At 51.4% G+C, this 26,267-nt stretch overlaps 13 protein-coding genes and 1 non-coding gene across 14 annotated transcripts; 5 read left to right on the top strand and 9 right to left on the bottom strand.

The window, feature by feature from the left end:
• Nucleotides 1–50: 50 nt before the first annotated feature.
• Nucleotides 51–1,868, top strand: BO80DRAFT_370682 (FAD binding domain protein; the record flags this gene model as incomplete). The annotated part of the gene is made up of 3 exons (XM_025716458.1): nt 51–1,179; nt 1,222–1,492; nt 1,548–1,868. The coding sequence occupies 3 exons, from the start codon at nt 51–53 to the stop codon at nt 1,843–1,845; spliced, it is 1,698 nt and encodes a 565-aa protein (XP_025580496.1). The 3' UTR covers nt 1,846–1,868.
• Nucleotides 1,869–3,377: 1,509 nt separating this feature from the next.
• BO80DRAFT_489702 (uncharacterized protein) lies at nt 3,378–5,077 on the bottom strand (the record flags this gene model as incomplete). Its single annotated transcript, XM_025723605.1, has 6 exons — nt 4,920–5,077; nt 4,489–4,719; nt 3,663–4,420; nt 3,602–3,626; nt 3,532–3,562; nt 3,378–3,492 (listed from the first exon to the last, which is right to left on the bottom strand). Exons 1-6 carry the CDS (start codon nt 5,026–5,028, stop codon nt 3,378–3,380), a joined length of 1,269 nt encoding a protein of 422 aa, XP_025580495.1. The 5' UTR covers nt 5,029–5,077.
• A 265-nt stretch (nt 5,078–5,342) lies between these two features.
• Nucleotides 5,343–7,323, bottom strand: BO80DRAFT_370677 (GMC family oxidoreductase). Its single transcript, XM_025716457.1, has 2 exons — nt 6,971–7,323; nt 5,343–6,912 (listed from the first exon to the last, which is right to left on the bottom strand). Exons 1-2 carry the CDS (start codon nt 7,187–7,189, stop codon nt 5,470–5,472), a joined length of 1,662 nt encoding a protein of 553 aa, XP_025580494.1. The 5' UTR covers nt 7,190–7,323; the 3' UTR covers nt 5,343–5,469.
• A 655-nt stretch (nt 7,324–7,978) lies between these two features.
• BO80DRAFT_t8 lies at nt 7,979–8,066 on the bottom strand. The gene has a single exon. It is a non-coding gene; the product is annotated as a tRNA-Ile (tRNA).
• Nucleotides 8,067–8,386: 320 nt separating this feature from the next.
• Nucleotides 8,387–9,124, bottom strand: BO80DRAFT_470086 (uncharacterized protein; the record flags this gene model as incomplete). The annotated part of the gene is made up of 1 exon (XM_025723059.1): nt 8,387–9,124. The coding sequence occupies one exon, from the start codon at nt 9,122–9,124 to the stop codon at nt 8,387–8,389; it is 738 nt and encodes a 245-aa protein (XP_025580493.1).
• A 315-nt stretch (nt 9,125–9,439) lies between these two features.
• BO80DRAFT_395707 (phthalate transporter) lies at nt 9,440–11,676 on the bottom strand. The gene is made up of 6 exons (XM_025717325.1): nt 10,989–11,676; nt 10,756–10,927; nt 10,436–10,687; nt 9,877–10,387; nt 9,795–9,831; nt 9,440–9,738 (listed from the first exon to the last, which is right to left on the bottom strand). The coding sequence occupies exons 1-6, from the start codon at nt 11,198–11,200 to the stop codon at nt 9,471–9,473; spliced, it is 1,452 nt and encodes a 483-aa protein (XP_025580492.1). The 5' UTR covers nt 11,201–11,676; the 3' UTR covers nt 9,440–9,470.
• Nucleotides 11,677–11,939: 263 nt separating this feature from the next.
• On the bottom strand, nt 11,940–14,765 carry BO80DRAFT_460410 (Zn(II)2Cys6 transcription factor). The gene is made up of 5 exons (XM_025722390.1): nt 14,704–14,765; nt 13,503–14,647; nt 12,753–13,456; nt 12,540–12,704; nt 11,940–12,488 (listed from the first exon to the last, which is right to left on the bottom strand). The coding sequence occupies exons 2-5, from the start codon at nt 14,331–14,333 to the stop codon at nt 12,098–12,100; spliced, it is 2,091 nt and encodes a 696-aa protein (XP_025580491.1). The 5' UTR covers nt 14,334–14,647; nt 14,704–14,765; the 3' UTR covers nt 11,940–12,097.
• A 155-nt stretch (nt 14,766–14,920) lies between these two features.
• On the bottom strand, nt 14,921–17,257 carry BO80DRAFT_498314 (putative MFS multidrug transporter). The gene is made up of 2 exons (XM_025724127.1): nt 15,364–17,257; nt 14,921–15,315 (listed from the first exon to the last, which is right to left on the bottom strand). The coding sequence occupies exons 1-2, from the start codon at nt 17,099–17,101 to the stop codon at nt 15,197–15,199; spliced, it is 1,857 nt and encodes a 618-aa protein (XP_025580490.1). The 5' UTR covers nt 17,102–17,257; the 3' UTR covers nt 14,921–15,196.
• A 1,134-nt stretch (nt 17,258–18,391) lies between these two features.
• Nucleotides 18,392–19,808, top strand: BO80DRAFT_2773 (type 1 glutamine amidotransferase). Its single transcript, XM_025714893.1, has 3 exons — nt 18,392–18,889; nt 18,978–19,204; nt 19,317–19,808. The coding sequence occupies exons 1-3, from the start codon at nt 18,652–18,654 to the stop codon at nt 19,602–19,604; spliced, it is 753 nt and encodes a 250-aa protein (XP_025580489.1). The 5' UTR covers nt 18,392–18,651; the 3' UTR covers nt 19,605–19,808.
• BO80DRAFT_420467 (OPI10 family protein) lies at nt 19,498–20,717 on the bottom strand. The gene has a single exon (XM_025718370.1). It carries the CDS (start codon nt 20,515–20,517, stop codon nt 19,870–19,872), a length of 648 nt encoding a protein of 215 aa, XP_025580488.1. The 5' UTR covers nt 20,518–20,717; the 3' UTR covers nt 19,498–19,869.
• Nucleotides 20,718–20,812: 95 nt separating this feature from the next.
• Nucleotides 20,813–22,422, top strand: BO80DRAFT_395693 (thiamine pyrophosphokinase-related protein). The gene is made up of 3 exons (XM_025717324.1): nt 20,813–20,956; nt 21,015–22,241; nt 22,324–22,422. The coding sequence occupies exons 1-2, from the start codon at nt 20,916–20,918 to the stop codon at nt 21,940–21,942; spliced, it is 969 nt and encodes a 322-aa protein (XP_025580487.1). The 5' UTR covers nt 20,813–20,915; the 3' UTR covers nt 21,943–22,241; nt 22,324–22,422.
• Nucleotides 21,941–22,779, bottom strand: BO80DRAFT_420465 (DNA-directed RNA polymerase core subunit RPB8). Its single transcript, XM_025718369.1, has 2 exons — nt 22,324–22,779; nt 21,941–22,241 (listed from the first exon to the last, which is right to left on the bottom strand). Exons 1-2 carry the CDS (start codon nt 22,650–22,652, stop codon nt 22,136–22,138), a joined length of 435 nt encoding a protein of 144 aa, XP_025580486.1. The 5' UTR covers nt 22,653–22,779; the 3' UTR covers nt 21,941–22,135.
• Nucleotides 22,780–22,888: 109 nt separating this feature from the next.
• On the top strand, nt 22,889–24,643 carry BO80DRAFT_420464 (elongator complex protein 4). The gene is made up of 2 exons (XM_025718368.1): nt 22,889–23,397; nt 23,453–24,643. Exons 1-2 carry the CDS (start codon nt 22,926–22,928, stop codon nt 24,166–24,168), a joined length of 1,188 nt encoding a protein of 395 aa, XP_025580485.1. The 5' UTR covers nt 22,889–22,925; the 3' UTR covers nt 24,169–24,643.
• A 45-nt stretch (nt 24,644–24,688) lies between these two features.
• On the top strand, nt 24,689–26,236 carry BO80DRAFT_395683 (tRNA splicing endonuclease subunit SEN34). Its single transcript, XM_025717323.1, has one exon. It carries the CDS (start codon nt 24,995–24,997, stop codon nt 25,910–25,912), a length of 918 nt encoding a protein of 305 aa, XP_025580484.1. The 5' UTR covers nt 24,689–24,994; the 3' UTR covers nt 25,913–26,236.
• The last annotated feature ends 31 nt before the right edge of the window (nt 26,237–26,267 follow it).

Here is a 26,267-nt window from a genome sequence, read left to right as displayed (position 1 = left end):
GCAGCCAGAACCCCATCCCCATCACTAGCATGTTTCCATCACCAACCAAAATGGTTGGCCTCATTTCCTTTCTCGTCGTCTTCCTTTCCGTCTCCTCCTCTACTGCCAGCACGTGTCGCTGCTTCCCCTCTGACCCATGCTGGCCCAGTCCCCAACAATGGGACGACTTCAACACCACCATCAATGGCAAACTCATCGCCACCACTCCCTTGGGTAGCGTCTGCCACACCAACAATACCTTCACGACCTACTCTGAGTCTGCCTGCGCCTCCCTTCGCTCCATCTGGGACTACCCATCCACCCACTACACCACTTCCTCCTCCCCCATGGCCCCTTGGTTCACCAACTTCTCTTGCAACCCGTTCCTCGCTGACATCGCTCCCTGCGCCATCGGACCTTTGGTCCGCTACGCGGTCAACGCCACCTCAGCCACGGACTACCAACAAACCCTCAACTTCACCCAAACCCACAACATCCGCCTCGTCATCCGCAACACCGGACACGACTACCTCGGCAAATCCACCGGCGCGGGGGCCCTCGCTCTGTGGACCCACCACCTCAAGGACATCGAAATTATATCCAACTACACCTCAGCAAGCTACACCGGCCCCGCTATCAAGGTAGGCGCTGGGGTACAGTTCTTCGAAGCCATGGCCGCTGCCCATGAGGAGAACTTTGTCCTGGTAGGCGGAAACTGTCAATCTGTCGGCTACGCAGGCGGATATACTCAAGGCGGAGGACACGGGCAACTGGCGTCAAAGTTTGGACTCGCGGCGGATCAGGTGTTGGAGTGGGAGGTTGTGACTGCGGATGGGGAGCTGCTGACTGCGTCACCGGCGCAGAATGCAGATTTGTATTGGGCGTTGTGTGGAGGTGGAGGGGGGACGTATGGGGTTGTGTTGTCCATGACGAGTAAGGTGTATCCGGAGTTGAGGACCACGACGGCCAATTTGACCTTTAGTGCGGAGGGGGTGACGAGGAGTGTGTATTGGGGGGTGGTGGAGAGGTTTGTCAAGGGATTGTTACCCCTCACAGATGCAGGGGGCGTGGCGATCTGGGAGGCCACGAATGCTTCGTTTACTGTCACGCCGGTGACGATACCCGGGGGAACAAAGCGACAGTTGGAGGCGTGGTTGGCGCCGACGATTAAGTTGCTGAGGGGGTATAACATGTCGTATAGTAAGTATCTCATCTGTTTCTGGCATGAGCTAACCGGTGTAGCATATAACATTGGTGAATTCCCCACCTTCTGGGAAAGTTATGCGGCCATGAACCCGATGAGCAATGTCACCGAGGCACAGATCGGAGGACGGATGATTCCTCGGACAACGGTGGAGAACAACTCCAGCGCGCTGATAGCCGCGTTCAGGACCATAGCTGATTACGGCGCTGCGATCTCGGGCGTCTCGATGAATGCCTCACGGAACGCGGTCCCGGATAATGCAGTCAATCCAGCGTGGAGGGATATTGCAATTGATATTGTCTTGGGGACGTATGTTCCTTTCTCTTATCCTTTCTACTGTATTTGTTATACTAATGATATGAAGTACATTCGACTACTACAACCGCACCGCTGACCTGCAGAATCAACGCCTCATGACCAACGTTCTCATTCCCCTCCTGACAGCATTAACCCCCGATAGCGGAGCCTACCTCAACGAAGCCGACATTCACCAACCGAACTGGCAATGGGTATTCTATAGGAATAACTATGCCACTTTGTCTGCCATCAAGGACAAGTACGATCCAAACCAGGTATTCTATGCCCGCACCGGGGTGGGAAGTGAGCGGTGGACGGAATTGAAAGATGGAAGGTTATGTCAGGTCAATAGGTCTTCTATCTAGACAATGGTCAGTCCTTATTATATACATAGCTATGATACCTTCTCAATCATATATAGCATAAGAAGAAATATATCGGTGTAGAATATACAGAACAGCCGGTCAATGAATCGAAAACTGTAGGAAATAGAAGCTCACCTTGAATGCACCACACTTCGGCAGACATTTGAATCAAGGGAATCTCCCAGCTTGTTATTCTGCGATTTTCTTCATTTGTTCGGTAAGCTTTTCCTTCAATCGCTCTGCATCTTCAAGACATTTCCGGGCGTCTTCATAATCTCCCCGGCGTCGCATCGATTCTGCCTGGCTCTCCAGCGCAGCTATTTGGCCCATCGTGATCTCAGCGTCTCGCTCTGCTTGGTGAGCAAAAGGATCACCCAAGAGTGTCTGGCCTCGTACCTGCTTCTGACTTGTCGGGAGGATTGGCAACGGTCATGATGGGGTTTATGCTTGAGCTCTGTCTCAAATGGTACGATACCGACAGGAGGAAGCTATAGTCTGCAACTGTATCGAGGATAAAGTATCCATCTGGCAGAACACGTCCCATCGTGACGGTTTCACGAAATCCATCTTTCTCGCCTTGAAAAAGGTCACTTCCTTATTACCCTACTTCATCAGGGTAAGCCACCATCCTCTCACCTCCAATCTCCCCCCTCCTCCCCCTCCCTCTCCAATACAAACCACCAACCATATATAATATATTGACCTGATCGCAGGAACGAGTCTTCCCCGCCTACCTACACACTCTCCTTCCTGAACCCGTCCTCTCCCAAAAAGCACCACAAACTCTACACCTCCACTTCCGCCGTCGTCCACGCAGTCGACAGATTCGTCACCGTGATCCCCTGCCTTCTAGTCACGGCCCCCGTGATCGTCCTCCATTTCGTTACCCAGGCAGGTCTGCGACTAGGACTAATCGTCATCTTCACATTAATCTTCTCCCTCGCAATGGCGTTCATGTCAGATGCATCCCGGAAAGAGGTATTCGCGGCTTGTGCTGCTTTCGTGGCCGTGCAGGTGGTTTATGTGGGGAGTATTTATTAGGGACGGATATTTGTTGGGGTGGGCATGTAGGTGCGTGTGGTGAGGTCTTGGTTGGGTGTTGGGTGGTTTAGATGTGATGTTAGAAATTTGGTGTTGATTGTATATTGGACTGGTGGTTCGGGGGGGCTTTATGTAGATGGATATCTGGGGCAGGTTACTAGGCTGTGAGGGGAGTTTCCGGAGTGTGAAGGGATGAGCCGTGGGGGTTGAGGGGACTTTCGTGCGGTGATGGAGTCTTCCGTCTATTGTAAGAAATTCGATAGTATTTAATCCTCGGGGAATTTTCACTGTTCTTTTTTGATTATCGCATCTGAAACGACAGTCACACTCCCCATTTGCTGATAGTGGCGGGGGTGCTGATTGTGCAAGGAAATGAGGATGTGATACAACTTCAGGTTGTTTGTTGGAGGGTTGATAGAGTTGGATGTCGGTATTAATTTCGAGGCTTATGGTTTGATTCTAGGGTAGGGGACGTCGATCGTCAACATACATCAACCGTAACCAGGCAACTCAACAATCCCAATTTCAACACCAGCTCGAACACCCAAGTCTCTAAGCTGCCTCCTCATCTCAGGATGCCATCCATCAAGATCCGAATCTATCCACCTAAACCGCAAAGAAACCACACAAAGATGCGGTGTATACCTCCGATCCTCCAGCCACGTTTCAAGTAATCCTATAATCGCATAATCCTCCCATTCCCATAAAGGCCAACCTTGGTGATCAGTTACATCATCATTCTGTAACCTTAGATCATCTGTGATAGCTAGATATACAAAGTTTCTTGGGACCACGTCCTGCAATCGTTTGGTTGTATCCTGCGCGAATCCCACGGGAAACGGGAATGGAATTTCAAGTCTTTTGAGCTTGGGCATGTTGGAGTTGGCTAGTGCATGCAGCGAACCCTCCGTTTTGATCGCAGGAAGAAATTGATCGTTGCCTCCGAGGGCGCAGTCGGCGGAGATGATCAGATCGGTTAGAGTGTCTCGAACATGTGATAACGCTGTGGAAATCTGATCAAGATGGACAATCGGCGTGGTGTATTGATCTTCCACACCTGAATCAAAGTACCATGCCCAACGAAGAGTCTCAAGGTTTGGAGTGACGGAGAGTATTTCACCAAGATATGCCTCCCGTATGGAGGTCGAATCCAGAGATACCAGTGTTGATGAAATAGGTAGATGTGCTGCAGGCCACGTCACCGGATTCTCAATGGAGACTGACATGCGCTGAACACTCGATAGATAAAAGAATGACAAAGCCCCAGCTGTATTTTCGGCCGTTCTATCGCGCTTCAAGTAGTCCCCGACATGGAGGTGAAAGGTTACGTCTCGGAGATGCTGAAAGTCGGGTAGCTTATACCCTGGTTCGCAGATGGCGGATCTGAGAACCATACCAATAATTGTACTCTGTTGCGTAAAGTTCGGACCAAGGTATAAGCATCTCACACTCGAAAGTTGTGCCAATAAAAGAGCAACCCAGGCATCCATCGTACCATGGCACAATTCCTGTATCCAAAGGTCGCCATAGGGCACTCCAGTTCCCCGGATGAACGCAGTCGGTTCATCCAGTCCATCTGAGATGGAGATTTAGGGACTATACCTCTAAGTTTCTGACGGTAGAAGGTGTGGCCGTCAAGGTGGACGTTTGTGATGTACGTGGCCAACTGGGGCCTGCGTAAGAGTGTCCGTAGAAGTAGAGTGACTGGGGGAGGAGGGCCTTCTAGCCAAGCCCACCGAATATTCGCATAGAGAAATGGCTCAATGTGGTTGCGTAAATCTTTATTGACGAGACAGTGTGCACGGAGGTCGGCGGGTGATAGTAATTTGGAGACTGATTAGATTATGTTTGTCGGGCAGTTTAGAATCCCAGCTGCCGCTTTGGATTCCATTACAGTGACTGCATCGGTGTCAGTTCACTGCATAGAGAGAAAACTTGAGCTAGTAGGAACTGATGGATAGAAAACCTCGGCGAGAATGAAGCAATCCTAAGCTCTGATCTTCCGTCGTGTCCAGGCATTAGTTAGAACCCACTTGGTGCAGGCCCACTCGGGGAAATCGCCCCAACAGGGTCAAGAAAAGCTCCACTTTGCAGACCCTTCATTTGTGGAATTTCGAAGTTGGACCGCATTTGGTTCCTCATTAGGAGAGACCGATGAAGATATTATTGCCCTTGCATTTGTGCCACGTTCTCAGATCCGCAGTTGACGCTAAGAGCCTGACGAGGGTGGTCAAGTAGAGGTAGTAAAATTCGAGCCTTCGCCATGTGACCATTTAAGTAGTAACATTGTGCCTGAGGCATAAACTAGACAGTGCCTCGCGGTGATCTGCGACACCTTTATTGTCTATAGACTAGTAACTGTATGGATTTAATGGACTTGGGTTATGTCCTGAAGTGTAATTATTGAGGTAGGACTGTCTGTATGCTTACATTGTACTGCTGCTTAAGAATTTTGTACTGCAATAAACGCTTGAATTCAATCTGGCATGTTAAAATAAAGTGCAATGTCAAAGGTATCGAATATGGTATGTTAACAATAGTAATCTCCCTGCCCATCTTCACCGGGATAGGCGAGGGAACAGGTCAAACTGTAGTATTTCCCGTGTCAGCATCTCCCTTGATAATATCCGCCGCCCTCTCTGCAACCGCATACACCGTTGCTACCGGATTCCCATGCGGCAGCAACGGAAACACACTTGCATCCACGACTCGCAGATTCTCCGTCCCATAGACCTTCAGCTCTTGATCCACTACTCCGCCTGTCTCGCGAGGGAGCATGGCGGCTGTGCCGCATGCGTGATGCGCAGTCTGGGCACTCTCGTGCAACAATGCCTTGATTGCTTCCAGGTCTGGGGCAGCAGCAGGGGGCTGGAAGAAATGCTGCAATGCTGGGAGGGCAGGAACCTCATGTAACTTCTGCAGGTGTCGAGCCATGAGCTCTACATCGAGCGCATGCGAGAAGCAGCATGCATCAATCTTGGGCTGTGCATATGGGTCCGTAGAGGCGACATGGATGTTGCCGCGAGAGGCAGGAAAGCACGGAATCATCACTAGAACGGCCACACTTGCGCCAGGCATCATGCCCAGGAGGATAAAGGCGGATGCCTCATTGGGTTTTTCCAAGATACCGCGGATAACTTTGTCGGGCACTTGGTCGTCTGGAAGGAACCTGGCCGCGAGATCAGCCAGTTCCTCCCCGTCCAGTCGGACAAACGCCAATGCTTTGATCCCTGGTGCAAGACCTTCCAGCTCAGGGACCTTGTTCAAAGGGCAAGGCAGAACGCCCATGAGATGGTTCTGAAAGTTCCTGCCAACCCCTGGATTCTCGACCACCACCTCAATCCCCAGACTCGAAAGCAACTCCTTATCACCGATACCGGACAACTCCAGCAGCTGCGGCGTGTGAAAGGCTCCAGCCGCAAGGATCACCTCCTTGGTCGCACCAATCGTCATTACCACCCCATCACTCAAAGCCACCTCAACCCCAGTAGCAACAACACTTTCAGAATCCTTCTCAAACAGGATCCGTCGCACCATCGCCCCCGTCACAACTGTGACATTCTCGCGCTTCGCAGCCTCCGCCCCATACCGTCCATCTGCACCACTCCGCAACCCAGACCGCGGATCCACCGTCGCCACATACGCCCTGGTCCCAACCATCCTCGTCGGCAGTATATCACTCGTAAACTCATATCCCTTGCTCTTAAATCCCTCCTCCCACGCCCTCAACAACGAATGATTCTTCTCCTCCGCAAGAACCGGATACGTGACCTGAATCGGCCCATCCTGAAACCCGTGCACTTCAACCCCCGCCGCACGACAAATCTCCTCCTCTGGCGTTGTCACACTCACTGACTTGCGCAAGTACGGCTCCAAAGTCTCCCAGTTCCACTTGGTATTACCTAATTCCGCCCATGCATCTATCCCCGCCGGCGAGGGAGGCACGTACACCGATCCATTGATCACGGAGGACCCGCCCAGGACCTTTCCGGCGGGATGTTCTGGTTCGCGGTTGTTGAGACCGATCTGGTTCGTCTCTTATCAGCGTTGTTCTTACCAAACAACAAGGGAAAAGGGGATATACCTGAGGCTCGAACTTGAAGTTCCAGTCCAGCTCGGATCCAGGCAGCGCATGCCAGGCATCCGGATTCTGGATCTCCGGGTCTGAAGAACGATCTGGACCGGCTTCGAGGACGAGGACGTTCACGTCGGGGTCCTCGGAGAGGCGGTTTGCGATGACGAGGCCGGCGGTGCCGCCTCCGATAATGAGGTAGTGGGTTGAGGAGGGGGTGGTTGAGCCCATAGTCAATAGATCGAAGAAGTATATACAGTTGGTTAGGCCGCTTCTGTTGATAATAGAGCCAGAGATAATGCAAGAGATGTAGAGATGCAGCTCAGGGGTCTTATATGGTTGAAAGGAAGGAAAAGAGGGGCAGCGATGCAGGGATTAGAGGTGGTACAGGGGTCGAGCCGTCTAGAGCGAGCGCATGTCACCCTGTCATGTCAGCTTACTTCGGGACATTCATCCCACTAGGCAAATAGGCAACGCTAACTGCCGCTAAGGCAGGTCTGGTGAGCCTAAATTCAAAGGCAGCGGATCTGGAGGTGGGCCGGTCAGATTGATCGAGTGACCAATCAGGGGTGGGTGCGAGGGGCTGGAGGGGTATGGAGAAACATTGATTATAAATGGAAGATGCAGGGTCTGATACCGACGCCAGTCTCGTTTCGATAATCGATAGTGTTCTCGATTAATATGTCCGTCTCGTCTCGTCTCGTCTCAGACTCCATGAATAACTGAAGACTGGCTCTGAAACTCGGATGGATTTTTTAGGTTCCCCATCAACTGATAAAATCCACCAGAAACCGCGAAACAACAACCCGCACAGATCACTGTTTACTCCGAATCGCACACTAAACCTTGCCAGCGGGACCCGCACTCCCATCCAGCCTAACACCAGCCCCACCAGTCCCACCCCACAGTGTCGCCTCGACACCTGAATCGACACCTGAAACGACACCATGAAGCCGAAGTAATATCGTCAACATTTCATACTTCTGACGTCTGAACCCCCCAGGAAAAGAGGAAAAAGAATGCCCATGCGCGGATTCGAACCGCGGTCCTCTCATAACAATAGTCCTAAGAATAAGTGGAGCGCTCTGACCGCTGAGCTACAGTGGGCGTTGGTACAGGAAGAAGGTGGAGTTGATATAAATCGGGTGTATGGATGCCAGAGGAGTAAAAGGACAATGAGAATGCTGAGCTCTGTGTGCTCAGATTTATGAGGATTTCTGTATGGATACTTGAGAATCATTTGAGACGCTCTACTAGTCAGATATAGGAGTTGTACATAATATGTGTCTGGGTGTTATTTGTCCGACGCAAGTCTGGAAAGATCTCAAACGTGACTTCAATAAATGAGTTTAATCCCGGAACAAATCAGTCTATCCAACCCAACCACTACCAGCATCCCCAATCATCCATCTATCAAATCCCCAATCCCTAAAGTCTCTGCCCTTTCATCCCCACCCTCCTTATATCCCCCTCCCCCCTCCTCAACTCCTCCACCACCCCCTCAAACCCCACCTCCCTAACATCCCACCTCTCCAAAAACCCCCCCACCCACCCCCTCCACTCCCTCCCCAACCCAGCCAACAAAAACTGCACCTTCATCGCCTCCGGTACACCCACCTTCGGCCCAATACACCGATCAATCTTCTCCAGCGCGCGTTTCATCTTCAGCGCATAATCCTGTACATTGCCACAGTCCTCGTAGAAGATGTTCTGCGCGGCCTGTAACCCATCAAGTGGATGCACGATGTAGTATTTCGCGTCGAGGTAGGACCAGATCTCGCCTGGGGAGGGGAGATTCATGACTTCGTTGCGGATGCGCGGGGTCAGGGTTTGGAGGATGATTTTTTTGGTTTGGGTGAGGGGGGGTGGAGGGGTGGGTGGGAGGGGGATTTCGTGAGTTGGTTGGTGGGGGGGTAGGCGGAGGGTGTTGGGGCGGAGTTGGAGTCGGATGGAGCTGGGGGTGGTTCGGTATTCGGTGGTCCTAGTAGGGGGGGAGGGAGGGGTGGTGGTGGTGTCGTTTGATATGGTGCTCCAGAGACCTATTAGTTGGAGGTGCGTGCTGAGTGCTTCGGACCAGTTTTCGTATGTTTCGGGGCCGGTTAGGATGGGGAGGCCGGCCGTGTCGAAGGGGTTGATGTTGATGTCGATCATTTCATATGGGAGCATGTTAGAGTGGTGGTGTGTTATTGTTATTGTTTATAAGTGCGGTAGGGTTTGGAGGTAGCGGAACCGTGTAGGGAGCGGATATATCAGTCGTATCGTGGAAGAATCGATGAGGAGTCTGGTTTGACAGAATACTGACTGAAAAGATGTGTAGACTGAATGATGTGTCTTATATAACACTCCTCGGTCATCTAGAAACTTCATGTAACAAAGAATATCGGAGACTTCCTCTGAAGACAGGCAGTCACCACCTGCCTTTTCTACCTGGAACACCTGATATATTGAACCTTCTACAATCAGAAATCTTGAAAGTTCCGTCGCTGAGTAGATCATGCCAAAGGAGGTCGGTTTAGAGCGTATATTTGAAACCCGCCAATCCCTCAATATGCTTTCCTCCGCGATCAACCCGCTTGTTCGCCCTCTGAAACTTCCAGCTGAGAGCTGCGACAATCAATATTATCAGGGCGTTAGCGATCATCGTGGTCAGCAATCCTGGCCGGTAATTGGGGGCATCCTGGGCTCTGAAGACCGTCGTCCCGATGATTCCTCCAATGCTACCACCGCCAATCAGAGTAGCGGATGTAAAGGCTCGTTTCCATTGTCCACGAACGTTATTACTATTGAGTTTAGTATAACTTGAACAGATGAAGGTTGAACTAACATAGGGATCTACCTTTGCCATGAGACCAAAGCCGGGCAATTCGCGTTGGCTGTAGATGTTAACGCCTGCAACATAGCACTAGGGAACCACTCACCAGCAATAGTGGCCAGGAAAACTCCAAAGTAGCGTGGTCCTGATTCACTGAGATAGCCCAAAAGAGCCAGCCCAAGCAGGCCCATGGCGGCATTTGCCGCAACAATTGGGCCTCGCAGGTGCCATTTATCGGCGTAAATCGCCTCAACGTACATCACCACGGCTGCGGCAACATACGGAGGTGCCACCAAACACTGGGCCTTTGCCACTGAGAATCCCATACTATCTTCCAAAATGATAGGAAGAAAATAGGCAATCGAGTAGCTATTGGCGGTGGTTAGCATATACAAGGCGGCATATGCCCATACCTTACTATCTCCCCCGCTGCGAAGATAGCTCTTCAAGGTGAATGGCTCGGTATAAACATCCGACCGATCGTTTTCAATAGTAGCCACCACAAAGGCTGCCTCGGACTCATTCAAAAAGTGCCATGATTTGGGCGACTTTTCGGGAAAGTCCACCAAAATAGCATAGGACCCAATCCCCATGACACACGTCAAGATTCCTTCAATCTGCCATGGTCCATTAGTGGTGTCTATTTATAGCCTTATCCGACTTACAATGAAAATCCACCGCCAGCCGGATCGTCCCGCAATCCCATTCATCTGCATTAGGCCATAGGCCAGGATGCCGCCGAACCCAGACGCGGTACTCCCAATCAAATAGAACAAAGCGTTCCGCTTCTGCAGTTCATACCGCGTGTACCAAGTGCTGAGAAGATAAACGCATCCCGGGTAGAATCCTGCCTCCAGGGCCCCAAGGATGACTCGCAACCCAGCCAGCACCGGCCAAGTTGGAGACATACCAAAGCCCTACCTCATAGCAGACATTAACCCCTCTTCTTAGAACCAGAATACGAGCACCAAGCATTGGCACTTACAATCATGACCACCCCCCACAGCAACACGATAGCCGAAAGAAACAGCCTCGGCCCCATCTTCCGAATAATCACCGTAGCAGGCGCTTGGAAAATCGTATAGGTAATAAAGAACACCAACGAGCTAATACTATACCCATTATTCTTGGCATTCATGTCCAGATCGGTCTGCATCCTGAGATAGAGTTAGCCAACGCTTGGCCTTGAAGCGGGGTTGATCCATGGATGAAACATACCCGGCAACCGAGGCAGCCCCGAGGTTGGTTCTATCCAGCAAGCTGATGCAATACAGACAGCCGAGGGGGACGACGAGGCGAGCATCGATGCGTCTCATAAGTCGTTTTTGCTCTTTGGGGGTGAGGTAGTCGATGGCTTCTCCGTTGTGGATACTGTTGGATTCGGCGTCCTCGATGTGGGAGGCGTCGCCGGATGATTTGTCAAGCTCCATTGTTGCTGGTAGATTTGTTGCTGGTAGATTTGTTGCTGGTAGATTTGTTGCTGGTAGATTTGTTGCTGGTAGATTTGTTGCTGGTAGATTTGTTGCTGAGGGATTGATAAAGATGGTGCAGGGGCATGTTTTGAAGTATGCTCTTGACAGGGATTATATAGTGATGAATCATGACAGCTTCCCCGCATAACCCCGCAAACTGAGATCCCCAGATTTGCCGTCTCGAGCTAGCAGGGATATGAGTTGTCGAGTTGATTAGACACATACATCTAGTGGAGCCTGCAAGACGTAGCTGGACATTCTCATCCGGTGGAAGCAAGGACTCGGCAGTTGCTAACACCGCTGCTGTTGTTGCTGCTGCTGCATGGCGGACGATCAATGGAAACGGGGATACGATAATCAATGAGTGTCATCAAATAAGCCATTAATCTGTTGTTATAAGGTGAAGTATTAGATGATGAGACCGTTAAAGCTCAGCGTTAGTCTTCGATGGATCAGTAGACGTAAGAAAGGTGGAAGGTTTCGGGCCTTCTCCGAGACAGGCCTCACATGATCCGGTTATTCCCCGACTGGACAAGCGCAACACTGTTCGTATGCTGCTAGCACAGTCAGACAAACTCCCTTAACGCATTCAGGTATATGATGGATGCCAATAAAGTTCAGGAGGAACGACTACGTTATGAAGAACAGCTGTCACCTCAGATACGTACGACGGAAGCAGTATGATAGACCAGATGTCCTGGAGTTTAACTTCACAGTATATTGTTTATATCAGTACATCATTGATGATACACAATACAAAAGAACGACAACTCTAGTGGTATCTAAAAAAACAATTTCTCCCGACACACGCCATACAATCAACTCCCGTCAACGCCAGCGATAAATGCCACCATTCTAAAACCCTCCGTAAGGATACTGATTGAGAGAACGATGTGGGGCAACATAATAGTCCCGATATGGATGATTCTCCATCGAAAAGTCCGCACTAGCCATGACTGGATTAATCACTCCAGCTGGCATTTTCGGACGAGCAGGCGCATGACCTGCGTCTAGGGAATGGTCGCCGTTGAACAATGCCAGAATATCTTCAGACATATGCATTGGGGGACCGTGAGGATCACTCCAGCCCCATGCTTCCTGGAGTTCCTTTTTCACGTGTTCGGCTTTCCAGCCGGTTTGCTTGATGATACCTTCGAGTATCTCCAAAGCTTCTTGTTGAGCTTCCCTGGTCGCGAGACATTCGGCCGCAATGGCGAGGAACCGGATGGATAGACTAGCGACTCCGCTATGAGGTGTCAGCTGACATCTAGTGTGCATATATGGTTGTTTCACTGACCGATCCCTGGAGTGTGCTACGAGGCCGCAGATGTCTCGTGCATGGCTTTGCTGCATGGTCTGCATCTCGGCACTGAACTCTGATTCGACTGGATTCGTCTTCGTTAGCAGAATTCGTGCGGTGTGGTACAACAATCGAGCGATGATTGTAGAACGCTTGATGAGCCTATCAAATGTTAATAAGCATTATTCGGAGAAATCATTGGATGCTCACCATATCTCTGGAAAAACGGATTTCGAATTAGTTTGCCATGAATGAAGATAGCCGAGAGGCATCATGGACCGAGGTACAGCTCTAGCCCACCGATCGCACCAGTCATTGTAAGTACACCATTCCTGATAGCGCTGGCTGATCCGCAGGTCACTGGCTGACGCCTCTAGTGTTGACGGCTGAGCTAAAGATCTGAAGTTTGCAATCTTGGCGCAGATGAAGACCATCTGGTGCGTCCATGCTTCTTCGTTGCCTGCAACACTAGGCTGTGCATGATTCAGATCCAATTCAACGCCCCATGTGTCCGGATCCCAAGAGAGTGTCCAATTGAAGTGCAGACAGCTAAGTAATTCCATGCTTACATTCAGCCAGAAACAAGCACCCCCAAGACCCGGTGTTTTTGCATTCCAGTGACACTCCTTGATCAAAGCTCTTGCACCAGCAATGTGACTCATACCCTGGATCGGTCTACCAGACATCAACTCATATATGTTTAGCAGAATCGCCGTGGTTGCGCACAGGGCAGAGTCACGGTCAGGGTCTTGTAGTGAGTGGAGAAGATATTGCGAGGCGACATTGTGAAAATCCGCGGCCTTTTCCTCGCCATACGAGGCATCCACATGAAAAAGGTGTCTGGCGCCGCATGACAGGAGAGCTTTAAGAAGCATGGGTTCCTCTAATGCGTGAAATGGCAGTATATGTGTGAACTATCGAATCAGCTACTAAGCAGCCACATAGAAGAGCATTACTTACATGCTTTACTGCATCCATGGAATCCATCCACAACCCAACCTCTTCGACGAAGACCTGTAGCAGGTAAACCTCTTCTGGGTTGTTCAAACACATATGGTTCGTAGCATTGATATGGCCCTGTTTCGTCGACCTGAAAGGGGCAAACGACGCGGTTGGGTCATAGAACGGTGGTTTATTTGCCAGAGGCGACAGGCCATTGAATGCACCCAAGCCCCCAGACTGGGGATTCCCAAAACCTTGTCCAAAGGAAGGTTTCTGTGTGGGGTTAGAGGTCAAAGACCCTGTCGCAGTTCCCTTCTCCAATGAAGAGTCCACAACCAAGGGAGGATATCTCTCAATCCCGCCCACGTACTCCGACGCTATAAGTCGCGACTCATCCCGAAATGTCACGCCACTCGCTGGTATACGAACTACGCAGTGCGGCGGTGTCGATTCCTGGATATCTATGAAGTTTAGGCGGATTCCGCGCCTGCATACTCTGCCCGACTTCCGGCAGTTCTGACATCGGTGCAAAGCCTCATCGCACTTCAGATGGCGTTCCCGACATGTTAAACAGCCTGTTCGAACCCTCCTGGGCTTTGTAACCAAGACCTTGCCTTTGCGCTTGGCAACCGATGGGCGCGGTGTTTCCAAGGATGTGCTGTTTGGAGTCGAGACACCCCCCTCATCCGACGGGCTCGTGCCTTGGGTATTGGCCTCGGTTGTAACAGCTGGACTGTTTGCATCAAGATCGAACTCCAGTATGTCGGTAAGTTGTCTGGCTGCTGTCAAGTCCAGTGAAAGATCCAGGTCCGACGGTGCAGAGACATGGTCGCTGATGGCTGAAGCCATATCAGGCTGTTCAATCAGATCTACCCGTCGCCCTTGACCGCAATAGATCCGTCCCAGTCTTCAGATATGGTCATCAGCAAGCCCCAGATTCAGCCCCCAAAACTGCAACTCCCAAGCATTCTGCCAACCAGTATCGATAGCGCCGTGCGGCTTTCCTTTAGTACCACTTCACATAGATACCAGATGCCGATCGATTAAACGAAGGGAGCCAAAAGAGGCGACGGGGACCGATGGAAACTTGTACGCAAATCTTAAGTGACACCGAAACGTAAAGGCATAGGCACTGATATCTCGAAGCGGTTCGAATCGCAGTCCTGCGCCAACATACGGTTAGCTTCTGTCAGACAGCAATAGATGCAGTTATACATGCCAGTCAGACCTGATAGACTAGCAGGAGCAAGCACAGGAGAATAAAAGCGACAAAGTCACAGCAGCCGCAATAAAGAGAGATGCCGGGGCTCAAAAGATCCGCGGGGACTCGTGAGACCGGGACGGAGAGCTAATCCTAGAAGGGTCTAGTGCAATCTGATCAATGCCGAGGCAGGTTCGCCGATCCCAACAGAGGTAACATCAACTAAGTCCAACTGGTTCAATTTGTACTCTATCTAACACTTCAAACAGGGTATCTATCGCCCCGTCCTATTTGCATGAACGGATTTTATCCATAAGCACAGCCGTCTCCTAATCACATCGCTCTCATTTTGTACCTAACATTACCTTTATCCAAAACTTTTAAGTAATCAGTCGTGATTTTGTGGGGTGTTAAACATCTTCCGCCAGAGATGGTGGCTTTATCGAATGTCTATGTCATAGTCGCTTACGTTCGTTGGGTCAACACTGTGGCATATCAGCACCGTACTTCCTCATGCTTTGGTTCCCAGTCTGGGAACCCGGGCTCGAAGATGCAGAATAAGCATAAGGGCACCCCAGATAGCAGCAGAGAAGAAGGTAGCACGGAGGGCAGCAGCATACGCTCCGATGACTACATATCATGTTAGTGTGGCTCACTGCAAAAAAATGGAGGACATACCTTGGTGCTGGTGCATCGGGTCGAGCTTGGCGACGGCTTGTACTGATTTGCGGACGAGGAGGATAACATCCTCCTTGTTTGGTCCTGTGACCATCTCTTCCAGGCGATATAGAAGGGTATTCTGGAAGATCCAACTGCTTGTTGCCACGCCCATCACTGAGCCTAGGTTTCTCCACAAACCCAATGTTGTGGTGGCCACAGCTTGGTCGTCCTGATCAGTAGAGGCAAGAATTGCTACCATTATCGAAGGAAATGAGCACCCTTGGCCAAGGCTTGATACGGCAACGCAAACCATCGCAAGCCAGTCAGGTGTGTCGACACCCATTGACGCAGCAGCGCAACCTCCCAAAACTAGGAAAACGCCGCCGAACACGATGGCCGGCTTGAGTTTCTTAGTCCACGTGATGATGAAGCCTGTCGACACACTGGAAATGGTCACCGCGAGTGTCGAACCAACCAGCCTGAGACCCGAGTCAGTCGGACTAGCTAGCTTGACTGCCTGGAAATATAAAGGAGCATTGAAGACCATGGTGTTGACGGAAATGGCCCCAAAAAAGTTCCCGAAGATGAGGCTGGCACGAGGCTCTTGTACCAGCAAAGAGATCGGCATAACTCCGCGCTCCACGGTTCGCTCATATCGGACAAAAACAAATGCCAAGATGAAGGATGAGATCAAGGACGTAACGACAACGGGATGAGTCCAGCTCAACACATTACCGCCCAAGTTGAGTCCCATGATCAATGCGGTCACACCAACGACCAGGATCAGCGAGCCCACGAGGTCGATGCTTTTAATAAGCTGCAACATAGTCTTCCGTTCTGTTTTCGCTTTTTTCAAACCCAGGTCGGCAGGGGTCGTCCAGGCCGCCACCAGGAAGTAAACAAAGATGAAAGGCAATTGCACAAGGAACGCACCTCTCCATCCTACACTGTCGCACAAGAACCCGCCAAATGCCAGCCCCAGGCAACCACCCACGCCTAAGCAAAGGTTGATGTAAGACTGGTAGACACCTCGATATTCAAGGCGGACCAAATCACTGGAGAGGATCATGCCCATGGAGAAGACACCACCAGCTCCAAGTCCGCAGAACGCCCTGGCAGCGATGAAGCTGAACATGCTTTGGGCGGCTGCACACCACGCGGTCGTGATGAAAAAGATGGCGATCGCGAAAAGATAGACCGGCTTCCTTCCAAATGTGTCAGATATGCGCCCAAACAGTGGGAGGAAAGCAGTAGAGGTCAATAGGAACGCGGTCGATAGCCACGATGCGGAGTTCGAGGCCTGAAAGTAGGATGTGATAACGGGGTGGCTGGAAGCCATCAAGGTAGAATCGAAAAAGCCAATCAAATATCCCATCATGATACCAGAGAAGATAAGCCAAAATCGCATTGGCGAAACGTTGATGAACCGCGAAGCATAGCCGGTTGGTTCACTTGGAATACCATCTTCATCCCCGAGCACTTGTTTTTGGCTCACAGGAGCGGAAGGGAGCCGTTCAAGATTAGGTTCGATATCAAGTCCTTGAGGAATGGAAGTGACCTGGGTGAGACCAAGCAAGGCAGGGTCCTCTTCGGGAGCAAAGACCGTTGATGACAGGCTAGGATCGACATCCTCATCTACATCTGTATCGGCATGACTTGTGTATAATGACTGACGGGAGGATTCATTCAGCAACGGTGTAGACTCGGTAGCATCGAGAGATGGTGGCTTTCCATCTGTCGCATGGGGCCAAGTCATTATCGGTAGATGCGGTGTGGGAGATGCCTCAAAAATTCACTCTAGAATAAGCTTTTGTAGGATGAAATATATTCAAAGGTCTTAAAACTTGTGATAAAACTAATTTTTGGGAGGGGAGAGTTTATTCAGGAAGGAAAAGTTTTGAAAAGAAAGAAGTCAACCTACAGAATTGCGACTCAGCTTGATACAATGGGACGAATTTTATAGAGGGGATTCTAGGGAGCGGCACTAAGAATGCACGATGCAGCCGGATCCATCCCGCATGGAACTACGGGTGACTCGACTCGGTCAGCCTTTTCTCCATGCTCTTATTGCGCGAAAGACAAAATGATTCTCCACTAAATTGGACGGCTGCATTGGTTGGTCCAAGCAGCACGAGGCCTCAAATTTTGACCTGCTCCAGGTACTTTCCAGGTTCTACAATTGAGACAAATCACCAAGTCAACAGACCTGGAAGAAGTTTGGTTATCTGGACCAGCCGCATAGCTGAATCCAACCCCTCTTCTCAGATGCACGGGGACAGGATCCTTCTTTAATTCACGCAAATGATGTCTTGCTCAGCCTGCGATTTCGGCCCACCCTCCACGGCTCACGTGCATTCCCACCTTCTGATTGGTCATCAGTCAGTCATCGGACCACCGAGCGTGTATGCGCTCTGCAGGGTCTAACCTGGATAGGGCTAGTGGTCTTTGCACCGTATACCGATAGTATCCCGGCAAGGCATCAATACCGAAGATGGGGGCGCGGCTCCCTTGTCATTGTCTGGGGCGATTGCGTGACTGCCGAACTGGATACCATTAGGTATGTATTGATAATATTGATAATGGATATGACAGTCTTCGGAGAGAAGGCCGAGCTCTGTCATCACCGCAGCAGAGTCTGCAACGGGGAAACTTTCCTGATGTAAGTCGATCGAGCAAGGCATGTCGTTCAATGCCAAGGTCAGCCAAATGCTGTAGTAGCAAGTCACACAGGAATATGCATGCAAACCGGCCTATCCAGCAGATGTTACAGAAGACCCTATCATGTCTCTCCTCCCTACATGGTTCAATTGCGACTGCATCCGATGCAACACGGTCTCCATCTCAGCCCAAAGCTAAGCAAAACCTACAAATCGGATAGCTAATTACCTCCAGGCAACAAAGCAAGAGCCATCCCGTGGCCATTGTATGACATCTTCCCCGCATACGGGATGCATGAGTAGCCACTCGATAGCCTTCGAGCCATCCTATCAGCTATCTCACGTATATTCCTTATCAAGGACGCTGCATCGTTCTGAGAGATTTATAACTTAGGGACCTAGATGGAACCCCTCAGCGGGATTCGCTGGAATCGGCCCGAACGGGATGCGCTTCCGAACGGACAACTATGATTCATACGGGGTCACAGGCCACCTTTCCAACAGTGCCATCATTGCATCTAACCAACGGATTATCGTTCCGCAAGCTGTACAAACCTGCATCTTCCAGGCCCCCTCCTGCAGAGTTGCTCCCATTCGGCCCCTATCTTCGAATCACTGAATCGCCCCTCCCTCCACCACCACAACCACCATGGCCCCACTTCGTATCGCCGTCCTTGAATGCGACACCCCCGTCGAAAAAGTAAACATCAAGTATGGAGGCTATCGCGGAGTTTTCACCCAGTTACTGCGCGAAAGTGCCGCAGCACTAAACCAGCCCGAGAAGCTCAACCCGGAAACCGGTCTAGAAATTACAGGCTGGGACGTCGTGACGGCACAAGAGTACCCCAACCTGGAGGATGTAGATGCACTTGTTTTGTCGGGGTCCAGTAAGTCCCTCAACCCGCAGAGCATTGCATTCTGCACTCTGCAAGGCGCGCGCGCACACACACAACCTATGACTCATATATGTCCTAGAACATGATTCATTTGAAGACCACCCGTGGATTCTCAAATTGGTCGATTACACCAAGAAAGCGTTCCAGGATAAGCGCGTTAAGATCTTTGCGATTTGCTTCGGACATCAGATCGTAGCACGTGCTTTGGGCGCCAGGGTTGGTCGTAACACTGCAGGATGGGAGCTTGCAGTTTGTGAGGTGGACTTGACGGAGACCGGGAAGCAGTTGTTCGGTAGGGATAAGCTTGTACGTCTACCCTTCTTCCCGTTGTTGGCATTGCCTTGCCAACGCATTACTCTCCATATGGCTTTGTCTGGGGAACTTGGTGGTCTACTGCTAACGAGGTATGACTCTGCAGCGCATTCATCAGATGCATCAAGACATCGCCTACGGGTATCCGTCGGAGGTTGTGTCCCTGGGTGCTTCCCCCAAGTGCGCTGTGCAGGGCATGTATGTCCCTGGGAAGTTGATCACTGTTCAGGGCCACCCTGAGTTCAGAGAGGACATTATGACGGAACTGATCACATTGCGAACGGCGAGTGGTCTCTTCTCGAAAGAGGTATCAGAAGATGCCATGAGTCGCGCCGGGATCCAACACGACGGGATTGCCATTACCGTGGCATTCCTGAAGTTTTCCTTGGAATAGAAAACCGTCAAGAAAATAGATTTGGCCGATGATGCTTGAATTCTATAAGCTATGCAACAGACATAGACAATCAAGATCGGATATTCTATCCATACAATGACGCAACCGATTAGCCTCTAACCCAAGCGCATCGAGCCAAAAGACCGTAACGATGGTATAGAGCGACCCAAACCCCGACACCAATCCATATAACGCAAACCCCAAACGCTCAAAATCACAAACCCTCCGAGCCCGAACAACAACACCAACAACAAAAGTATACCCATCAACCCGTAGCCGAGGGATTCTCCCTCTCCAAGAAAGTGGGATCCATCTCGACCTTCCTCTCAAACTTCGTCCACCAATCCCGGAACGTCTTCAACGGAACGACCTCCTGCCCTCTATTACTCGGATCCGACGACGCAAAACTAGCCAAGAAATTGAACGCGTTGCCAATAATCCGCTGCGCGAGCACCTTGGTCGTAATCTCCTTCTGCTGTCGCGTGTGACGCACCAATGCTCCGGGGCCAGCTTGTTCCGCCTCCAACGCAGCAATCTGCGGTGCAACGGTTTGCACGGGCTCCAGCGAGATGCCTAACGTCACCATGGGGGGTGCGCCCATCATGGTGTCTCCGTTTTGTAGGCCGGGGATTTGTGGCGGGTGGACTTTGAGGATTGCGGAGGGACGCTCGTTCGCTAGAGCGCCGATGAAGCGGAATTCGGGGGCGTTGTTGGGGTCCGGGAATTGGATGTAGATTGCGGCGGCGGTGTCGGGGGGGAGGACGGTGCCCGGGAGAAGGAAGACGACGAGTTCGGTGAATGATGGCACGAGAGGGAAGTTGAAGGCGAATTTGGTCGATTGGCCATTTGGTTGGGTCTCGACGGCGACGATGTCTGTGAGACAGGGCCGGTCTGGTATGATGACGGAGAACATGGCGGGGAGGGAGATAACGAGGTAGGAGTGATGTGTTAGTTGGTAGGAGGTGTATATGCGATGAATGAGAGGGGGTTGGTTGGTGGGGTATATGTATAGCTGGATTAGAATCGCGACAGGAAATTGCAATGCATCGTCAAGGTATTGGAGCTCCCGAGCGGAGAAGCAGAGTAGCTACTGGAGAAATTCCTGGCGCGTTCCATGATGGAACCTCAAAGAAAGACTGGTGACGAAATGCCCTTATCGATAAGGGTTCGTCCCGCGCCGCGCCCAGCCTTCGGAAGATGCAGGGCGGCGCTTGGTAGCCCCTGCGGGTGACTCGTGCCTTCTGGGTGGGTTGATTGAGCGCCGCAGACATTGTACATATCGGTCTTTTGTTGATATTGTTGTTCGACACCATGGGCAAGTCGTATCTTAATCTGGTTAATGAGTGCGATAGGTGAGTCTTCTTTGACTTTCTCGATCGCTGGCTTCTAACTGGACCATCTCGGTGGCAGTTTTCCGTACTACGATGATAACCCCGCATTATACCTGGAACATCTGAAGAATTATCACGTTTTCAAAGTCGCCGGTTGCGATGCCGCCCTGGGATATATCCTGAACTCGACAGTAGAGAAGTTCTTCTCGCTGTCGGAATGCTGGGCTGTCGATTCTGCAAACCGGACCGTCACCCTCGTCGCTCCTGCTGACGCGACACCTGCCCAGCGCAGCGAACTGGTGGCCAAGTCCCTCGATCAGGCTGTGGAACTGGGAACGTTCGATATTCTGAAAGGATGGCGCAACGAAATGTATCCGGTCTATGGACCAGGCGGTGAATTCCTCCTGGAGATGGAACGGTCTGCGACTCCTTTGTTCGGTGTCGTCTCCTACGGCGTCCATTCTACGTGTTACGTGGACGATGAGGATGGTCTCCGCATTTGGGTTCCGAGACGCTCGAGAACGAAGCAAACATATCCCGGTATGCTGGATAACTCTGTGGCGGGTGGTATGAGCACCACAGAGCATCCGTTTGAATGTCTCGTTCGCGAGGCGATGGAGGAAGCGTCCCTTCCGGAGGACGTTGTCAGGGCTAATGCTACTGCTGCGGGCTGTGTCACGTACACATATGTCCGGAGCTCGAAAGCCGGGGGTGAAACCGATCTGGTGCAGCCGGAGGTTGAGTACGTCTTCGATATCAAGGTCGGGGCCGACATTATCCCCAAGCCCTGTGACACGGAAGTCGAAGAGTTCAAGCTGTACACGGTGGAAGAAACCAAGGCGGCAATGGCAAATGGGGAATTCAAGCCCAACTGTGCCATGGTCCTGATTGACTTTTTCATCAGACACGGGATTCTGACTGCAGAGAACGAGCCCGACTACCTGGAAATCATCGCCAGGGTGCACCGCCGCTTTGAGTTCCCAACCGCGTCCCACGTGACGAAGTGAGCTACAACTGACTCGAGATATGAATCAGACCATTGTTGTAGAGAAATGTTTAATGTTCTATTTGATATACCCAATCACCAATCAAACGCCGGCGCTGCAATCAAGTACCCCAATCAATGCAAACAGACTTTTCTGACTATCCGGGAGATTCCATACTTCTGGAGACAAAAATTTGACGGTTCGCGGAATTCCTCTATTTCTTCAGGAGCAGATACACGTAGTCGATTCTCAGGGGCGCCAGCTTCTTGTAAGGACCTTCCAGGTAAAGCAACAGTCCACCGAAGGAGATGAAAACGGCCCTAGACGTAGTTTGTCAGCTCTTGTTCAGACCTCCGCCATGTCAAAGAATCGCGCAGTCGCGCGATTCAGCAGGGAACTTACATGTTTCCCTGGCTGGAACCCTCCTCGAAGCGGTAGACCTTTCCGTGGCAGACGTAGTCGTAGTCATTGGCCAGGGTCTGCTCGCCCATTCCAACCTCCCTCCAGCCCTTCGATCCAGAATCGTCCTTGCCATCCAGAGAGAGCGTCGAGGCCAGGGCCATGGAGACGGATTCACCGACCGCACAGGGGTAGAGCTCGGAGTTCACATCGAGGGTGAAGTGAGTGAAGTTGTCGGTGGAGTTGCAGCTCAGACGCGAGACGCGGTCATATTTCTGCGAGTTGATGGCGGTGATCGTGAAGGTATCTTCGAAGAGTAACGGGTCGGACATGGTTGCGGCGGTGGTTTGAAGCGTTCAATGGATGCCCAATTTTCGCGATAGAGTCAACTGCTGGGTTTGTCCGATTCTGGGATCCGAGGATGCGAGAGTGCGTGGGTATAGAAGGCGTGGTGGAGTGGTAGCATCAGAAAACGAAGGTCGAGGCGGACAGCTTTTTTGTTCGACTTTTAGCGCGCCGCCGCTTTTACTCGCCGGAAGCTGCCCCGCAGCAAATCTTCAAAGGTTCCGTCGGTTCACAGCTTCCAACCCCAACCATCTTACACAATGTCTTTTCGCAAGAGGAACATAGGACTCTCGGCGGGTTTTGATCGCAACGGTGCCGTCAATCCCAGCGCGCAGCCGCAACAGGCACCTGCAACGCCAGAATCGACACCCGGAGTTCGCCCCTCCCCCGATGATGGACGACCGACTACCTCGACAGGAACGCCGTCGCTTGACAACCTCTTAGCCGGGCATGGAGGACTCCCCATAGGAAAGATATTGCTGGTGGAGGAGAATGGAACTACGGACTTTGCCGGTGCATTGCTACGGTACTATGCGGCGGAAGGTGTTGTACAGGATCAGAAGATCCATGTCGTCGGAATGCCCGAGCAATGGGGCAGAAGTTTGCCGGGTCTGATAGGCCCTGCTGATGCCGTTGATGAGAAGCAAGACAAACGAAAAGGCGATCGCATGAAGATCGCTTGGCGGTACGAGCGTCTGGGCGAATTTGGAGCAGGAATTGCTGGATCGAGAGGTAGCCACCCTTCTATCCTGAGATACTTAAGGGCCCGGGGTATTGACAGACGCAGCTTCAGTACCCTCGGGCGATCAGAGCCAATCTGCTACAGATGCAAGCGTGGATAAGCGACCAGCATTCTGCCATGCCTTTGACCTCACGAAACGTCTCACCCACCCTTCCATAACCAACCTGAACTATATACCTCTCGCGCCGTCGAACGAGCCTTTGCTCGTGACGATTCAAAAGCGCCTTCAGGCGGCAATTGCATCATCCCCACCAAACACCGTCCACCGCATCGTCATCCCTTCCTTGTTGAACCCCACGATATACCCACCTGAAACTAGCCAGCCCGATCACCTTTTGCCGTTCCTACACTCCCTCAGGGCATTGATGAGCGCACCTGGAGCCCGGATCACAGCGATGATCACGTTGCCATTATCCCTCTTCCCCCGGTCCACAGGCCTCGTGCGATGGATGGAAATATTAAGCGACGGTGTGATTGAGTTATGTCCCTTCCCGCACTCCTCTGACGCCCTCGCCACCTCGGGGGCCGCTACATCGCACGAAGAACCGCCACAAGGCATGCTGAAAGTCCATCGGCTCCCAGTGCTGCACGAACGCGGCGGTGGCAGTGACCAGAACATCGGACTGGACTGGGCGTTCACGCTGAGCCGGAAGAGGTTTGAAATTAAACCGTTCAGTTTACCACCGGATGAAGGAGACAAAGAAGGACAGGAGGCGGCAGTGACGGGTGGGATGCCCAAGAAGGCGGATCTGGAATTCTGAGATGGTGCGGTGGGTGGACGACAAGAACAACTACCACAGATCATTCTTCGTGATCTGCATTCCCCAACATATCCTCCAGCTCGATCTGCTCGGACATGGCGGAGCCAGTGGTGCCCATCGATCGGAAGTAGTGTCTCCCATACGAGTCACGCCCGGGTTCTGATGAGAAATGAGATCGAAGACGAGAGAAGCCAAGCCATGCTTCGTGCTGTCAGCAGCTATCGTCGAGGATGAAGAGCAGTGTTACCTAGAAGTAGCAGGAATGGGGCGAAGAACACCAAGAATAGTAGCAAGAGGAGGTTCATTGCGGATGAAGTGGCTTGGCCGCTTGGTGAGCTTCAATGATAATCAACGTTTACAGTGGACAGCTCTAGAATCTCTGGCTGCTTGGCCATATCATGACTAAGCATTATTAGTTATACCCTAGCTCAAATAGGCAAAGCGCATTCTGGGCAGCTCTTTAAGAGCTCCCACCCACCGAATATTTTTTCTCGCTTCTATCCTCATCGCTCAACGGCAACCTGGATTTGCTGGTCAAGTCCACGAGCATACTCAATTCAATACTCTATAATGCTGAGTTGTATTGATGGTAAGCAGTGTTCCTTCTTCTGCGTCAATGTCTTGCTTGCATGATTATATAAATACTATAATCTGTCAATCCCCTGAAGCTCACAAATAATCTCATTAAACGAGCATATGTGATTGAGAAACGTATCGAAAATGATTAGCTTTCTTTTGCCGCTTTCATTGCATCATACTTTGTGTGGAAGCTGAACGCTAACGTTCTATCAGTCGCAGCAGATACCATAAATTGCCCCTAGTCACAATGGACATCGAACCCACCCTCCCTATTCCGATCTCGTATATCGCGGGTAGCTACTTTCTCTTCTCAATTGATGCTGTTACGTATCTGAGACGCGAGCATCACATATGTGGCGTCTTAAGCGGCACATTACCCCAAATCCCACAACAGAATGTCTTCCTGGGCTTGCCATTGAAGCTGATGCCTGAAGAGGCGCGGTTGCTCGTGGAGAAAGGTGTAGCGTGCATTGTAGACGAGGTAAAAGTCCAAAAGGATGGAATGCGATCCCTCATGGAGGAGGACCGAAAGAAGTATCTCCGTGAGCTAGAATCCCAGGGCCAGCATGCCATGCGGCTGCAGAACGATCGGAAGGAGCAGCAACGGGAGAAGGCGTTAAAGAAAATAGAAGAAAAGAAGGCGAAGGCGAAGGCGAGAAAGTCTGAGCCGCTGCCTGCTGCCGACGGTCCTAGTGAGGGCTCGGTGGTCGATTTGTTCGCCAACGACCAGGGTCCTGACCAGACCTCCCGTCGGTCTTCCACCGCTGCTCCGTATGGCACGGTGATGGGAGTCACGCCCGCTACGTCTTATCCGCCTCTTCCGTATGAGTCGTCTGCTGAGCAACGGCTGCCGCTTCCTGATGTGCCCTCCTCATATCCATTGTTCGCTCACCTCCACTCCGAGGGCTACTTTTTGTCGCCTGGCCTGCGATTCGGCTGCCAGTATCTCGCCTATCCGGGTGATCCCCTACGGTTCCATTCCCACTTCCTGGGTGTGTCGGCTGAATGGGACGAAGAGTTTGATTTGATGAAGATAGTTGCTGGTGGTCGACTAGGTACTGGTGTGAAGAAGGGATTCCTCATTGGAGGAGCCGAGAAGACAGAGGACGGCGCTGGGGACCCCAGTAGCGTGAGGACTTTCAGCATTGAATGGGGTGGAATGTGATGTTCATCCTCTTCCATCTTTGATCAAGCTTCAATGCTCCATCTGCAGACGTTGCAGCGCATCCTCTACCTGCATCCTAGCAGAATCGCAGGTCGAAGGATGTCACGCTGTACACCTGCCGGGTGCACTAAGTCCAGCAGAAATGCACAAGGACTTGACAGCCCGTGGTTGACATGCGCAGCTCATGATCCAATCATACCAAGGTCAGCGCCTGCCTTACCTACTGGATCAAGGATCTCCAACAGGATCCCAGCGGCATATGACAGAACTTCAGGACTCAATCCGAGAAGGTCCAGGCCAGAAATCTACAGTCGGGCAAACAATAAGAACTCTGAATCTTAATCATTTCATTCGT

This window comes from Aspergillus ibericus (assembly GCF_003184845.1).
Source record: "Aspergillus ibericus CBS 121593 unplaced genomic scaffold BO80scaffold_1, whole genome shotgun sequence".
In the NCBI taxonomy this organism is placed as follows: domain Eukaryota; kingdom Fungi; phylum Ascomycota; class Eurotiomycetes; order Eurotiales; family Aspergillaceae; genus Aspergillus; species Aspergillus ibericus.
This window is presented reverse-complemented; position numbering and strand designations above follow the sequence as displayed.